At 31.1% G+C, this 17,751-nt stretch overlaps 1 protein-coding gene across 6 annotated transcripts; it reads left to right on the top strand.

Moving 5' to 3' along the window:
* Window positions 1–5,987: 5,987 nt before the first annotated feature.
* Window positions 5,988–10,499, top strand: LOC137831211 (uncharacterized). 6 transcript variants are annotated; one of them, XR_016521790.1, is made up of 9 exons: window positions 5,988–6,233; window positions 6,325–6,418; window positions 7,061–7,264; window positions 7,359–7,575; window positions 8,516–8,594; window positions 8,853–9,161; window positions 9,367–9,815; window positions 9,927–10,103; window positions 10,201–10,499. XR_016521790.1 is itself a non-coding variant. In XM_090304017.1 (8 exons), exons 2-8 carry the CDS (start codon window positions 6,413–6,415, stop codon window positions 10,333–10,335), a joined length of 1,497 nt encoding a protein of 498 aa, XP_090160143.1. In that variant the 5' UTR covers window positions 5,988–6,233; window positions 6,351–6,412; the 3' UTR covers window positions 10,336–10,499. The 6 variants fall into 6 exon arrangements, 5 of the variants coding, with proteins under 5 accessions (XP_090160143.1, XP_090160142.1, XP_090160144.1 ...); XM_090304017.1 differs by lacking the exon at window positions 8,516–8,594 and having other exon boundaries at window positions 6,351–6,418; XM_090304016.1 differs by lacking the exon at window positions 8,516–8,594.
* The last annotated feature ends 7,252 nt before the right edge of the window (window positions 10,500–17,751 follow it).

The following is a 17,751-nucleotide window of genomic DNA, read 5'->3' as shown; positions in this document are numbered from 1 at the left end:
TGTCTAACGTCGATCACCTTACTAATCACCTTTTTCATACGTAATGACAATGGCTTTGAGATAATTTTGTACAGGCATCCGACCAACGAAATAGGTCTAAACTCCTTGAGATGTTAAGGATTTTCGTTCTTTGGAATCAGACATATAAACGATGCATTTGAACCCCGATGCCATTTTTCAAAGAATTCAAAATCCTTCACCGCCGCCATTAAATCCACTTTAATGAAATCCTAGGTGAACTTTATAAAACCCATATTAAATCCATCTGGGTCAGGGCTTTTCGAACTATCACAGCTCCACACTACTTCCTTAATTTCCTCTTCTGAAAAAACACTGACCAACATCTGATTATCCTCCCTGGAAATAGAGTTAAAGCGGATGTTATCTAACTTAACCAACAACTCTTCATAACCGTAGAATCTAGCTTCAAAAAAGTCTCTGACCTTATGTTTAACTTCATCCTTATCCTTGCACCACCGACCGTTCTCGAGCACCCCATGAATCTCATTTTTAGCACTCCTCCATTTAACTGACGAATGGAAGAACTTCGTATTTAGATCTCCTTTCTTCAGCCAATTTTGCCTGGCTTTTTGCTTCGCAACTACCTTTTGCTTAAATAGATTTTTATTGAGCTATGCTAATAATGACCTTCTTTCCTCCCTCTCTTGCTCATTCAAGTCAAGTTCATCATCTTTTGCATCTAGCTCCCTTAGCCTGTTTGCAATCCTACGCCCGCCTGATTCACATCCCCAAAAACCTCCTTATTCCATACTTTTAAGTCAGCTTTGAGCTTCTTCAGTGTTTCTTTAAAGATAAATATTCCTCCACCTTGCACCTCGTAATTGAGCCATTTTTCTTTCAAAAAAACCTTAAATTTGTTATCGCTCTGCCAAACATCAAGACTCCTGAACAGTTTCGGGCCCCAATCAACATACTTATCTCTAATGACAATTGCACAATGATCAGAGACCAATCTACTTAATACAAATTGTTTACAGTGCGGCCACGCTTCCACCCATTCTTTTGACACGAGAACCCTGTCGATCCTGCTCTTCACTAGACCATTTTGTTTATACCACATAAACGTTTTGGCAGTCAACGGAATATCTGTCAGTTTTGTTTCTTCAATAAAAGCATTGAACCTTCTATTTCTCTACTATAGTCAGACACGAACATCAAGTTTTTCCTCTCTTCCCGACTTCTTATAGAGTTAAAGTCACCCACTACACACCAACCCTCAGACAACTGAACCAACCTATGGTTTACTAATCTCCTCCCATACCGCCTTCTTGTCCCCTAACGAGCCGAAACTATATACATTCACAATAGTGACAGAGACCTCCGCACTAGCCTTCTAAAGCCCTTCAATGATTGTAAAATTTCTACCATTACAGAAACTGGACAACTGAAAACAACTTTTTCTCCACATCGTAATGAGCCTCTAGCACTATTTGCTCCATTCTCAACCCACTCTATTTCTTTAGAACCCACAATTGAAAAACACTCTCCTTATTAAGCTCTGAACACTTTGTCTCTTGTATGCACACCATATCCACCTGCTCGTTGTTAATCAACGTGCTTAGATATCTTCTTTTAATTGAACCTCTTATCTCCCTTATATTCATACTAATTATCTTCATCAACAAACACACTGATCTCCCCCTCATTATTCCTCAAATGACCACTGACTCGAGCTTCCTAGGACTGAAGCCTGCTGATAACTATATCTTCCTGACCTGAATGCGTGTAACCCATATCCTTCCCTACCTTCCAAACCCTGATTGCCTCATACTTTTTGTTTTTCATCTTGAAGATTCTATTACTATTCTCGATTGCACTATTTGACGAAAGAATAGGGATTGACCTCAACATCAGTTGTTAATCAAGATAATGTACTTGAACCACCCGCACATCAACCAAATTGTTCTCTTTAAACGTTGAAGACACCGCTCCCTCACCTACAACCTCCTCTTGTACCCCTCCTGCCCCCGCCACAACCCCTTCAGATTGCTCTGTCTCTAAACGCTAATCAACGGAACCTCCTACCTCATACTCATCTGGAAGCCCTGCACGCTAATCATCAACCCACCTCCCCACCTTACTGTCTCTAACTATTTCTTTGTCGTGCTACTCCTCTCTATCATTTACTAAGCCATCTTTAAAGCCATTAAGGCTATTTTCATGCACTCTTGATTGCTCCACATTAAATATATTAGCTTTATTCACTCCCCCAACCACCTTATGACAAACCAAGCCTTGCTCATCTTTGGAATTCGCTACTCCTCCATTACAACTATAAAAAAGAGTTGCATGCGCCTCACTCCTACGTGGGTTCACGTTTGGGTGCTCCTCATTAATTAATATAGCTTCATTCACTCCTCCAACCACCTTATGACGCACCGTGCCATGCTTGAGATTCTCTACTCCACTAATATTACCATTAATGTGAGTTGCATGCTTTTCACTCCTACATGGAATCACGTTTTAGTGCTCCTCATTTATTATATTAGCTTCATTTACTCCACCAATATTTCCATTAATGTGAGTTGCATACTTATCACTCCTACATAGAATCATGTTTGAATGCTCCTCATTTATTAAATCAACTTCATATACTCCCCCAACCACCATATGCATTTCATTGAATGCTCCACCAGAATTGCCATAAATGTGAGCAACATGCTGATGACTTTTTACGGCAAGTGCACCGCGTTTGTCAGAAGTAATAATTGTCTCTAAGGACAAATATTCATTCCACAAGGAACAGTGAATTATCGAGTACAATAATCGCTAAATATAGAACAAAACAATTAAAAGAGTATTGAAAGTAATTGTGTTGTTACTGATCAATAAGAAAACAAACAAAGAATTAGTTGCTTCAATTGGAAAAATAGGGATTAAGTTTCATCTCTCCCACTCTTATGTATTTTGATTAGCATGTTAATATTAAGTTCTTTTATTGAAATTGATGCCCGCAGAAAATTCATTTATATCGATCCCTCGCATATAAAATCCTTAAGAATGTTTTCTAAATATCGATCCCTCGCATATTTATAAAAACAACTTAGAATCACACTCAGACGTTAATGACAATTAACATTTCAAGTCTATCCCTAACACTCAAATATGTTAAGTATTGTTGTTTAGGTCCGAACCCTAAAAATACCTCCCAGTCAGATTTAAGATTCTCAATTTGTCATGGAAAGTTAAAAGTAAAACAACAATACCAATAATCAATCAAGAACTGAATATTAATATATAAGATATCACCTCAATACATAAGAGGTTTGAGCATATTACTCCCAATCCCAAATGGTAGAATTAGCCACACATAATTCTAGCACCTTTCATTCTCCCAATTGGGTTACAATTCACTCTATGGTGTTTTCCTCTCAATCTGGCACACTAGGGTTGAGCCTCTAGCCGTCTATTTATCCTAGTTTTCTAGGGTTAGGTTGCTTCTTGTCGCGCTAATGGGCTAAATGATAAAACATAAAAAATGCTCAATCTTTCTTTGCATCTTTTTCTATTTTAGGACCTTCCAACTTTCTCTTTTTAGCTCAAATTATTCTCCTTTACTCCAAATCTTCAATCCTCCCTATAAATCTACAATTAACACCAAATTTGGGAATAAAATGCTCTTATTCAAATAAAGCTCATAAAAGATGTAAAAAGGTATAAATTCATAAATTAAGGATTATTTTATATGTAAATTAACAATAAATCCTAATAAGTGCCTATATTTTAATATGAAATATTACTGAAATTAGGCACTTATCACATGCACCTCCCTCCTAAGTGAATTCCTGTTTGGGAACTCCACATTAAAAGCATTTATCTTGTTCTCTCCCCCAAGCACTTTTTGGCACGTGATTCCTTGCTCTTTGTGAACCTGCACTTCACCAACCTTAACATGGCTAGCTACATGCAGATTACTACACCCTAAATTCATGTGTAATTTCTCCGCTTTAAGCTCAGAACCGTTACTCTCCCCCCAATCATCTCATGGAGAGCCCTACCATTCTCTGTAAGAAATTATGTAAATTAATTTCTATAAAGTGACTCACATGACTTAGAGTTTGGACTTTGGGCCCAAATATGATTTAATAATAATAATAGAATTAAAGGCCCATTGGTTAATGTGAGAAATATATATCTGATGATATACCTAATGGAAAACCTACATCTGATGGAGATTGGGTACTAAAGGCTATAAGGTTCTGTCTCTGCAAATAATAGTTGTCTCACTGTTAAGCATCACGAAAGTGTGTGACAAGAACGGAATTGCAAGAGATAGATTGGGATAAAGGAGATAAAGTAACTGCTCAATTAGGATCACTCATGGATCAATGTAAGTGCCTATTTCTTCTTCACTTTTATGTTTTGTGTGAGAATCATGATATGATAAAATCTATATGTGAACACATTATTGTATGTGTTCAATTTACGTTCATTCATGTTTTGACTTACATTCTCCTCTTGAACATTCTCTATTACCTCTTTAACACCATTAATGCAAGCCCCATTCTTCACTCCCCTACATTTAATCACACCCCCAACTACCTTTGAAGAGTCTGAAGACGTTTTTCCGCACGACGCAAAGCTCACCTCACCTTGTTTCTCTAATAATTTACCATCCAAGATTCCCTCCCATACACCCAAAGTAGCATTTATTACTGAATTAAAGGATCGTTTTTGTTGGGCCACCCCAAGGATAGGTTCTACCTGTGCCGCCTTACACTGAACCGTCATCTCTTTGCCTTTCCTTCTTCCGTATTCTTCATCGAAGGAAGAACCCACCGAGGGCAAACGCTCCCTTTCACCAACATCTTTCGAGCTGGCGACAGACTCCGATACTGACTCGTCTCCCCACTTACTGAAGAAGCTTCTTAGCTTAAGATCCGATTACTCATCTATTCTTCAAAAGAAACCCAACAAGAGAAGCCATTAATACTCACCTCCTTCTTCTCGCAAGGCGAAATACCTACCAGAATACTGATTCGTAACCGAACGTACTCCAATACTTCCCTAGCCATAGTCACCTGGTCCACCTTTACCACCTTCCCAACTAGTGCCCCAACACGTTCCAAACAGTGTCTATTCCATAGATGTAAAGGGATACCTCTACACCTTACCCATGTATACCTCTCATTTCCTGTAAAGGAATCGTCCCAAGGCACAATCGAACCGAACAGGCCAGTGAACTAGTGCTTACCTTCTTCTAAGAGTTTTCCAATAAGCCCTTCCTCGTCACAGGACAGTAACACAAACATTGTCCCCAGGTACCTTAGACGCACGACACCAAAACCGTCTAGGACGAAGCTTTTTTTAACCAACTGCATATTTTGTACCCCTAAAAGGCGCCCGAAATTTCTTTATTTCAAATCAATCAATCAGAAAACCATTATTACCACATATTTATAGTTTCTTTAGCATCTATACGTTAATCTTGATAGGAAAAAAATTATTTAATCTAATCCATATTTAATCATAAAAATGAAGTCATTGATTTTGAACAACAAGAGTGATTAATGAAGTCCGAGAGCGTGTTTTACAACCAACCTTACAAAGAGAATGATTTATTATGGTAAGAAAATTTATCATATAATAATTATAATTGTTTAGTGAAATTCAACTTTTTAATCTATTCATATACCTGTATCTATTAGAAATATTTGTTGTATTAACTTATAAAATCGATAATTTATGAGTTTTAGTTGTAGAAGAGAAGAAACTCATTTGCTATAATTTTTTAATTGAATGATTTATTTTTAATAAATAATTACTTTGAAAAGTTAAAATTTTAAAAATAATCATTAAATTAACAAATTTTAAGATATATTTTGTTTTTCTTTTCTTATAAAAATTAGATGTGAAATAAATGAATTAGGATTAGTTGTAGAAATTAATTAAAGAATATTTTTCTGACAAATTAATTTTAAATTAAATAATTATATTTTTCTCTTTCCAAAAATAATTCTGTTCTTGGTCATTCGAAATCTCGAAATTTGGTTCTTCGTTGAACTAAGCCCTTACCCGCAGCTTCTCCGCAAGCCATTTTTGGTCAACCTCATCGAACCGATGTTTGGAAGAAAGAGCATTGGTCACATTAATAGTGTTGGGAAGGAGACAAAAGAAAAGGAGAAGGATGTTTTCTATAGCCACCATTTCCTGATATCGATAACCCTAATCATGTTGCGGATTCTTCCAACCTCAAATCACTGCTCAATCAGGTATTCACTCTCTCCCTTTATTCCCGATTCAATTCCACGTTTCTATTTTTCTTTAATTCAATTTCATTTCTCTTCTTCTTATTCCAATCAGGTCTTTCTGTTGTTGGTTTTTTCCAGTTGAAGGAGGAGATCCAACTCCAGAAACAAAGGAATATTGGTTGGAGGAAAATCTTGGATATATGCAGGTCAGTGTTTAAAGCATCATTCCTTATAATGTTTAAGTTCACTAAAACTAATATTTTCTTTAAAAGTAAATTGGTTGAGATTTCTATTTGTCCAGATTGTTTAATGCAATAATCCTAGGACAAGTCACGCGTGACCATAAAAAAACTTTATAAAATATCAAAATGAATGTATTGTGTATTATTTAGATTTGAAATAGTGCCTATTTATAGCTGTTTACTAAGATGGTAACATGGACCTCCTATATATGCGAGGAAAGGATTGCAAAATTCTGTTTGTGTAGAACAAACTGAAAGTTTGGCTTCTAAAACATTTAAAGCCTCGAGTTCAGTTTTAAAAGTTGACTCAATTTTGAACTTTTGAGATTTGTTTTCTATTTGTTTCCAGACAAGGTTAAAGCGGCACAAGAAAGTTTTGAAGACTAGAGATCCAATTATATTTTTCTAACAAATTAAATTTGAATTAAATAATTTAAAGATTCATATTATAATTGCAACAATCAATCAATTTTAAATCTATCATTGAATCTAATCTACATTTAATTATCAAATCAAGATTTAGTTGATTATTTAATTATCAAATCAAGATTTAGTTGATTATTAATTTGATGGTTGGTTAGTATTTTGAATCGAATTCTATTGTAGTTCTTGATGAGCAGTGACATTATGATGAGAAGAGATGAATTTTGTGCACCAAAGATACCAACTCTGGTTGATCTTTGCATTCAGAAAGTGATAGATAATGTAAGGTACCTTGGAAATGTTGGTTATTTTGATGAGCATCTGCTTGAGCGAATCTTACCTCACTGCACAGTTGACCAGTTGATGAACGTGGAGAAGTTCACAAAGGTAAGATGGTCTCTTCTTGTTGTTCTTGTTGACTGTCAATGAAATTTGAACAAGAATGAAGTGCTTATCTAACATGCTTGATGTGGTTTTGCAGGGAAGAGATCTCAGCCCTGTAACTGATAAGTTGTGGAAGAAGTTTTTTGAAAAGCAGTTTGGCACAAATTCTACTAATGAAGTGATTAAGAAGATGAAAGAAAAGAAAGTGTCATTTAAATGGGTGCAGCTGTATGAGGCAAAAGGAAAGGAAATGGCTCAGGCTGAGAATGAAGCACTTGATCGAATCAAGCAACTGTACCAAAAAGAAGATGCAAGTATGATCCTAGTCCCTGTTTTTTTCAATGTATTTTTGGTTTTTCTTCTTTGTTTAGGAAAGGTACCTTGCTGTGCCTTTGTATATATTGTTTTACTTCTAATAAACATGAATTCTTGATTTACAACAATACTAATTCTTCTATTAATTACTTGTTTGATATGATTAGCCTTACATTTTTAAATTATTGTTAATGCACCAAAACTATATATATACACACTGAAATATATAAAATTAGATTGAATTACCTTTAATGGAAAATATTTCCCTCTTTAACTCTTATCTTGTCATTAATTACCATCTTGATATAATCATTTTAGAATAGATTTACAAATAATATCAAGATGAGATAAACGAAATATTTAAAATTGTATTTTCAAAATTAAACTATCTTTAGTAATGATTTCCCTACTCTTGAACTTAATTATCACCTTATATATAAATTAGTTTCACATAAATCAATTTATTAAACAGAATCTCAAGAAGGTTTCTTTAGATAAATAATATATTGTTTAATTATCTTTCCTGATTTCATCCTACTCGTTTAATAATAAAATTAGTACATGTGATAAAAAAAATTTCAATCATAGAATAACTAACTTTCGAATGGATATGTGATACTAAATTTTATCTATTGTTATTAGTTGCTTATCTTAAATTATTGTTAATGCACCAAATCTGTATAAATGTTGAAATATATAAAATTAGATTTTAAAGATTGAAAACAGCTTTAATGGAAAATATTTCGCTCTTTAACTCTTGTCATTAATTACCATCTTGATATAATTAATTTACAAAGAATATAGATGAGATAAACTAAATATTTTAAATTAGATTTTCAAAATTAAAATATCTTTAACAGTTTCCTTTTTTAAAATCATACTATAAGCACTCCATGTTGCAATAGATCTACAGATAACATTCAAATTTTCCTTCTTCAGACCCTCGATTCACCTGCTTTTTGTTCGAAAGAGAATTTGGATTTGGAAACCTTGGAAAGTCTGTCACTTGATAACTGAGGTAAGGTTTTGGTTTAGTTCTCCTCAGTTTTGTTTTATGAGTTCTCCTCAGTTTTGTTTTATCAGAGGGTGATGTTTTATTCCAAAGTTGCTATTTTTGTCTGTCTGCTTTTTTTTTTTTTATCATGTAAAAAAGGGTTACTTTAACATTCACAAGTGTCTTACTTTAACATTCACAAGTATCTGGCTTTTATTTTTATTTTCTTGGTCATATTTGTATATGGTTTTAAACTTTTGATTATTATTCTCCCAATTACAGAAATGAACGAGATGAGTGAACAAAGGTTTCAATTTGAAAGCACCGATCCTGGGAGGACAAACATTTCTGAACCTGAACCTAATATGTTAAGAGTAATCGTGGTGGAAGGAAATACAATGGATTCCCATTACTTACTAGACGCCTATTATGACAATAGGATGGTGTATGGAATGACACAACTCAATGGAGTTCAGCATCAACCTAGTCTTGATATTGGTGTTTCACATCATATTAGTGTTACAGATTCATCTAATGCAATTGGCATCCCCTTCATTCATAGTTTTGGCTCTTGGGGATCTTTGATTCAAGGTAAGATGTCTGTTTTTATTTTTCTACTTCCTTCCACTTCTGCTTCCATTTCTAAACTAGTTACTTACAACTAAAGCATCTTTTTTGAAAGTGTTTTCAACCAAGAAATTATGTTTCTGTTTCTAATGTTTTTTTTTATTCCATGCAATTATGTCCTATTTTCTTTAAATCCTTGACATGGTGAATGAATTTGGTCGTCTAACAGCTCCAACTCCCAGTGCTAATGTAAGTTCATTAGAGAATTCAAGAATGAATCTCCAAAGATATCATGATACAACTGGAAGTAGAAGGAGCCACAGATTTGCCCATCAGCACTACCATCATCATGCACAGCCTGTGCAAGTGCAAGAGATCAGAGGTCACTCCAACCATCATCATGCACACTACCATCATCATGCACAGCCTATGCAAGTGCAAGAGATCAGAGGTCACTCCAACTTTCGTGCTCGTAGAGGCAACATGCATAGAGGTCACTTCAACTTTCATACTCGTAGAGGCAACATGCATAGTCATCCTCCTAGAGGTCACTCCAACTTTCATGCTCCTAGAGGCAACATGCATAATCTTCCTCCTAGGGCCTTTCTTCAGGAAGTTGCTTCATTCCGTGACCATCATAGTGATATACAATTGGACATTGACGACATGTCATATGAGGCAAGTCTGCTATGTATCATCTAGTGTATTTTGCTATGAATGTGGATTGGCTATGAGGTCTAAGTGACTATGAAAACTTTAATTTTCTAATTCTTTGGAATTCCACTACAGGAGCTTCTTATATTAGGTGAACGGATTGGCAACGTAGAGAGGGGTTTGTCCGAAGAAATTATTGCAAGACAAATGGTAACAAAAACTTATCTACTACCTAATAATTTGGAGGGGTCAACTTCTGAGGTACAGGAAGAGGAACAGGAACAGGAAATTGATCTTTGCATAATATGTCAGGTATCAAATGCATTATTTTATAGTATGTACTATTAGAAACATGTTTTCCTCTTTCTCCTATTAATTGGAATACTCATGACATGATATGATTTCACAGGATGAATATAAGAACAAAGAGGAGATTGGAATTCTTCAGTGTGGACATGAATACCATGCAGATTGTGTAAGGAGATGGTTACAAGAGAAAAATGTTTGTCCCCTCTGCAAATCAAAAGCATTGGCTATTGGATAGATGAAAAAAAAAAATTCATTGTTCATGCATCCTTCTTCATATTTTGTTGTGTATGAAGTAGTACATACCTAACATTGCTGTAATACTGAATAAACTCATTGCTGTAATAGTTAATATACAGTACTCTTTTTATGAATAAACATATTGAATTCTAATTTTGTTTCTATTGATTCCTTAAATTTATTTCTTTTACGCCATCATATAATTTAAAATAGTACTTTATAAATACTATAAAAATCATATGTTAGATTTTTTATTTTAGGAAACGAAATTTAAATAACTTGTGATTTTCACCAGTCAAATTTTAAACTTCAAGTGGGGAGAAGAAATAAATTTTATTTTTAAACTCCAAGTGGGGAGAAAAAAATTACTAATTGTATTGACATATTTATTTATTTATATTGTAAGGTCAAATACAAATTAATGTATTCTCAAAATTATTTTTAAAATTTCTAATTTTTTAGATGAAAGTTTTTCCTTTGAAACATATTGGAAAATATCTAAGCAAACAATTTGTAACTTTATAAAAAAATATTATGTTTATCTCACCCATAAAATTTAGCACATATAATGGAATATTCATATATGTTTAGTTTATCCATAAAATTTAGCATATAGAGTGGAATGTCGGTGTAAGTCCATGTAATGATATATGAAAACTTTAGGAAGAATATTTCTCAAGACATCTTCATCACTTTTTTATGCTTAGTTTTTCTGATATAATTTTCTTTCTAATTCTTTTTGTTCATAAGTACGAATTAAAAGAATAAGATTCATATGAAAAATAACTTTAAATCTATAAGCAGTTAGTTTCATAATTTAAAAAAGGAATATAGATTATAGTTTTGAAATTTCCCTTTAATTTAAGGATTCTCCTTCAACAATTTCGCTATAACACAACTTGTTCCTCTTTTATTATTTTTTTCATAAATATTTTTCTTCTTTTTCTTTCTTCTCTTTTTCTCTTAATTATTTTGTTTTTGTACTTTTTTTTTCTTTGATGCATGGTTCGTCTTAATCAAATAATTGCTTTTCTGGTAAAGAAAATAGGGTTATATACTCTTAAGAGATGGTTGAATTGGTGATTTTAAACTCTTTTTAATCAATAAATAGATATTGAAAAACTTTTCTTGAAATAATTTATTAAGAAGAGGAGTTCTCAAAAACACAAATATATTAAAAAAATTATGAAAGATAAGGATAAAAAGGATGCATAAAGAGTTTTTAAACTGATTTTAATCAAATCAATTCTAAATCCAATATAAATATACTCAACTTGAGAGATATTATTTTAACTATCTAAGAAATACCATACTATAATCACACTGCAAATGCAAAGCATGTAATAAAACAAGATATACACCCTCTTAAAAAAACTCTAAATAGATACTAACTAAAAAACACTTTACAAGGTGTAACATATCCACAAAGTATAATGGAAAAGATATTACATATCTATAAAGTATCTGAAGATTAAAATTATAGAGTAAATTATAAAATTCACATCACTTAGCCTTTATTAATGAGTTTTTCAAAAGATATGAAACAAGGAAGGTTTTAACTTCTTGGAATGTTATTGAGACTATGAAATAAATATTACAGTAAATAATTGATTACTATTCAAGAGAACTTTTAAAACTATTTAAAAAAAATTGTTTTTATAATAACTAATTTAGATACTATTTTATAAACTAAAAATTATTGGATACTAAAAATGTATCTATTTTTAATAAAGATTATAGTATAATTAGATATTATATTTTTGGTAGCTAATAATAAAAATAAAATAAAAAATTTATCATATAATAATTATGATTGTTTAATGAAATTCAATATTATCTATTAGAATCATTTGTTGTATGGACTTATAAAATCAATCATTTATGAGTTTTTAGTTGTAGAAGAGAAGAAATTCATTTGTTATAATTTTTTAATTGAATGATTTATTTTTAATAAATAATTACTTTGAAAAGTTAAAATTTTAAAAATAATCATTAAATCAACAAATTTTAAGATCTATTTTGTTTTTTTTTTCTTATATATTTTCCATCTCTCATCTATTGTTAAAATTTGATGTTTATACCACATTAATTTTAAAAAAATTAAACAAAATTTAAATGTGAAATAAATTAATTAGGATTAGTTGTACATTTCTTTTCTAAATGTCAGTTTTTACCATTCAATTGTTTTTCACGCATTTTACAATCATAGTTTTTCATTTTTTTTTTCACACATTTGGAACAAAATGACAATGTTTTGTAACAAAAAAGACTTTGTTTTAAAACACCATTATTATTACTCTGTAATAAAAATGTGAGTCGTGATTTTCGTATTTTTTTCTTATATTATTACACTATTTAAACCTTTTTAATTTAATTAATATAAGTACACAAAATTTATTCTATTAAAACGAAAATCCATCAATTAAAATACACATGTCAAAGAATATTTTAATAATGTAATCAAATTTCAATAATATCTGTAGAAAAAAAAACTAGATGCACGACGGAGAAAAGTTTCAATAATTTTAAAATTATATTAATTTAAATTTTATTCCTCCAAAATATGTTTTATGAAATATAATAATTACAAAAGAATATTTTTCTGATAAATTAATTTTAAATTAAATAATTATATTTTACTTAAATTCACTAAAATTCAGTTAACATGTAGTATATTAATGTATATCTAATATTTTTTTTAAATAATATAAGCTATTTTTCGAAATAAAATTTAAAATGGCAAATTTTTAGTATATTATTAGACATGTCACTTTTATATCTTAAAGTTTTATTTTTTCAAGAATAAAATAACAGTAAATAAAGAATTTAATAAAATCAATTAAATAGATATGTATCTATTATAATTTATAACCATAACTGTTTTACATTCTATTTATTTAATATATTTAATAATATTTATAAGTAAACAAAATTTATTTTATTAAAACCAAATCCATCCTTTAAATATACAAATGACAAATAGTTTTTTAATACTGTGATCAAATTTTAAATAGTTTATGTAGCAAAAATACCTACATGCACCTAGAAAAGTTTAAATAATTTTAAAATTATATTAATTTAGATTTTATTGCTCTAAAATATGTTTTATGAAATATAATAATTACAAAAGAATATTTTTCTAACAAATTATTTTTGACTTAAATAATTTAAAAATTCATATTAAAATTGCAGCAATCAATCAATTAATCAATTAAATCTATCATTCAATTTAATCCGGAATATTTAATTATCAAATAAAGATTTAGTTGATTATTAATTTGATGTATTTTAAATGATAAGAACCTCTAAAATTTATGTTTTATTTTAGTTTTCAGTATATAAAATTTTGATATTATGTTTAATTTTTTTATGTGTTATTTAGTTATTCTAATAATTTTAACAATACTGTTTCAACTACAATTGGAGTGAAATTTTAAAAACATAACGTGTTACTATTATCATTATTATTTATAGTAAGAGAAGAATTAGAGACTAAATAGAAATAAACATAGTTGAAAAATGATAACTAATATTTATAAAAAAAAATTAATACAATTATTTTGTTAACAAAATTAAATAAATAAATTATCAGAATTATATTAAAAATCAAAGAATTACTGATATCACAATTATTTAAAGATTCATATTGAAGTTGCAACAACAATCAATTAATAAATTAAATCTATCATTCAATCTATAATCCATATTTAATTATCAAATCAATAGTTAGTTATTAATTTGATTTCTAAAATAAAGGATGTAAATAATCAGCCAGTGCATATTTTTTCTAACAAATTAATTTTGAATTAAATAATTTAAAGATTCATATTGGAGTTGCAACAATCAATCAATTAAATCTACCATTGAATCTAATCTACATTTAATTATCAAACAAGATTTAGTTGATTATTAATTTGATTTCTAAAATAAAAGATCTAAATAGTAATCTCCAATTACAAAACTAAAGTTAATAAAGAGATATTTTAATCATCTTAGTTATGTTTATTGATGAACTGAAAATTAGAAGACTTATAGATATCATAGGAACTTAGTTAGTTTTGATGGTTGGTTAGTATTTTGAATCGAATACAATTGTCATCTTGTTTCTCTGTGTCATGTAGTTCATCAAGTGTCAGGAAAACCAGAAACATTTTTGGAATTGGTTCATCTTCCAAGGATGCTAAATCTACAAAAAGGATATTTTAAGGGGCAGCCCCAAAGATAGAAACGTCATGTATTAATTTGCTTTTCAACGGTAACATTTATCTTACAAAAACAAAAAATTGCTTCCTGCTAAGCAATTCTACTTTTGTTTTCATTTTATTTCATTTATGCATGGTAACAAAATATGATTGATTCTCAACTCTATTTTGCTGTCAAATTACTTTCTTTTGTATTATAAAAGTATCTATAAAATAGTAAACTAATTTAAAGTTTGATAAAAACAATTGAAACAAAAATAATATGAGGTCTCAACAAAATTAAAATTTTAATCAAGAAACTTTAACTTTGTGGTATTTAAATACCAAAAAGAAATTTAAATAAATTGTATTTTTTACCTGTCAAATTTCAAACTCCAAGGTAAAGGATGAAATAATCTTTCTTTTTGAAAAATTGGCTCACAAAGTTAATGTAAAAATCAAATGTACGCATTGACACATGAATTGAATTTGACATCAATGTCATCTACACATTTTGTTCGATCATGTCGTGAAAAATGTAATCCATCATCCATTGGTACGTGGCCCATGCGTTCTTAATGCCGAATGACATGGTCTGGTAATAAAAGTTGCCCAAGTCGTTCGTGAAAGTCGTCTTCTCTCTTTCTCTTGGGTGCATCTGGATTTGATTGTATCATGAGTATGCATCGAAGAAACTAAGGATATAGTGGTCTACTGCACCATCAACTACTCAGTCAATGGTTGGCAAATGATAGGAATATTTGGGACACGCTTTATTAAGGTCGGTGTATTCCACACCCATCTGCCATTTGCCACTAGATTTCTGAACCATGACTACGTTAGCCAACTATGTAGTGTAGTGTGTTGTTTTAATAAAGCCGGCTTTAATCAATTTTTATGTTTCTTGTCAAGCGACTTTGCGTCTTTCCTCCCCTAATTTCTGTTTTTTTGTGCGAATGGTCGTGCTTATCCATAAACAGATAGACGATGTGTGATGATTTCTGAAATCACGCCAGACATGTCGGTGACGGTTCAGGCAAAAAGGTCAGCGTTATCCTTTAAGGTTGCGCTAATGGTCTTGCGGTTGTCCGACTTTAAAGACGCTCCAATGTATGTCTTATGTTCATCATCGTAGAGAGATAATGGTTGAAGGTCCTCACTTGCTTCCATTCGGGCGTCATCTAGTTGGGGGGTCTAGGTCTACAAGTGCAATCATGTGTTTTCTTGATTGTTCATCTTGGAAGTATTTCTCCGCTGACTGCCCCGTCTTCTCGGCGACCGACCGCGTGGCGGTGATCTTTTTAAACGCCTGGTAGGTTCCACCTTCAAACTTGGTACATATCATTCCCGAGCAACTTTTTGTGGATTGTTGCAATGTCGCCGGTCGCAGATGGAAATTTCATTGCTAAGTGTGGGGTGGAGACTATTGCTCCTAGATGGTTAATAGAGGGACCTCCGAGTAGTATATTATATGAGGTGTTCGCATTGACCAACAAATACTTGACCTTAATGGATTTCCTAAGACATCCTTCCTCGCCAAACGTGGTGTACAGATCAATATATCCTCTGGAGTCCACTCGTTCGTCCGAAAACCCGACAATCTACTCGTCATAGGGTTGAATTTCAGTTTCAGAGATCCGCATCTTTTGGAAAGTCTTCCAATATAGAATGTCCACCAAGCTGCCCTGGTCGATCAACATTTTGGTAATTGCAAATTTATCTATGTTTATAGTTATTACCATAGGGTCGTCTTGTGTTGGATCTATTGCGTTGAAGTCATCATCCGTGAATGTGATTGGGGGCATACGTGGTCGCGGTCAGACTGGCGTAGAGTGGATCAACTGATTGGCTCTAAGGTGTTTCTTTCTTGTTAAGTTTGAACATCCGCTCTCTGCAAAGTCTCCTGCTATATAGTGGACATCTCTAGGAATGCTGAGTTTTAAATAATTTTAAAACTATATTTATTTAAATTGTATTCCTCTAAAATATGTTTTATGAACTATAATAATTACAAAAAAGAATATTTTTCTAACAAATTAATTTTGAATTAAATAATTATATTTTATTTAAAATCATTTTGAAACAAAACTTCATTTAATATATCGTATATTAATGTATATTTAACATTTTCTAAATAATATAAAATAATTTTTTGAAATAAAATTTAAAATGGAAAGCCTTTGCTATATACTTAGACATGTCATTTTTATCTTAAATTTTTACTTTTTCCAAGAATAAAATAACACTAAATAATGAATTTAATAAAATTAATTAAATAAATATGTATCTATTATAACTTTAACTATTTTACATTTTATTTATTTAATAAATTTAATAGGATTTATAAGCAAACAAAATTTATTCTATTAAAACTAAATTCATCCATTAAATATACAAAATGAGAAAGAATTTTTTAATAATGTGATCAAATTTTAAATAATTTATGTAGAAAAATACATCCGAGCCAATATATCTTTGCATCATATTCTAGTAACCATCTCTTTCCTTTACATTAAAGAACCAAAGAGAATAAATAAATAAACACATTTTTCCATCTTCCTTTTTGTGCTTCCTCCTTTACCTCTTTTTTACCATATGGATTAATGACTTCTACACCTTCATATCCAAGAAGCCTGGGAACAAACAAAAAACATGTAAATAAGCTTAAATTTATGTCCAGATCGTTGCAAATCTGATTTGTAAGAAACGAAACGTGGTTAGATTTACGGTTGTAGTGTTTTATGAAAAATAAATTGAGAAACTTACTCGTTTGAGAAGATTGAGGAGAATTGGAGAAGAGAGCGCATTGGAGGAAGAGCCACTTGTCCCAATTCAACTAAGAGACCAAACTTCATGCGCTTGATAACGATAACAATTTCCCTCTAGATTAATCCAATACAATTATGCATTTTATGTCAAACTATTAATAATAATAAAAATAAATTAATTGAAGATTGGTAAAATAGAAAAAGAAAAAGAAAGAAGAAGGTGTTTTGCCATTATTCCGGACACTTTTGCTTACTTTAGAATTTTAGGTTTCACTTTTGCTTATTCTAGAATTTTAGGTTTCTGAATACATATTTACTAGTTGGGTGTTGAAACGGTGAAGTCACCTACAAATACAAAAGGTAAGAGTCTTATCACATAGGCCAAACAGTCCAAATTCATGCATTGCATATGTTTTTTGTGGGTTTGCAATGTGGTGAGTTTTGAGTTCTCCTATTTTTGTCATA

This window comes from Phaseolus vulgaris, chromosome 6 (assembly GCF_051622355.1).
Source record: "Phaseolus vulgaris cultivar YP4 chromosome 6, ASM5162235v1, whole genome shotgun sequence".
In the NCBI taxonomy this organism is placed as follows: domain Eukaryota; kingdom Viridiplantae; phylum Streptophyta; class Magnoliopsida; order Fabales; family Fabaceae; genus Phaseolus; species Phaseolus vulgaris.
The sequence above is the reverse complement of the archived record's forward strand: the minus strand, read 5'-3'. Positions and strand labels throughout refer to the sequence as shown.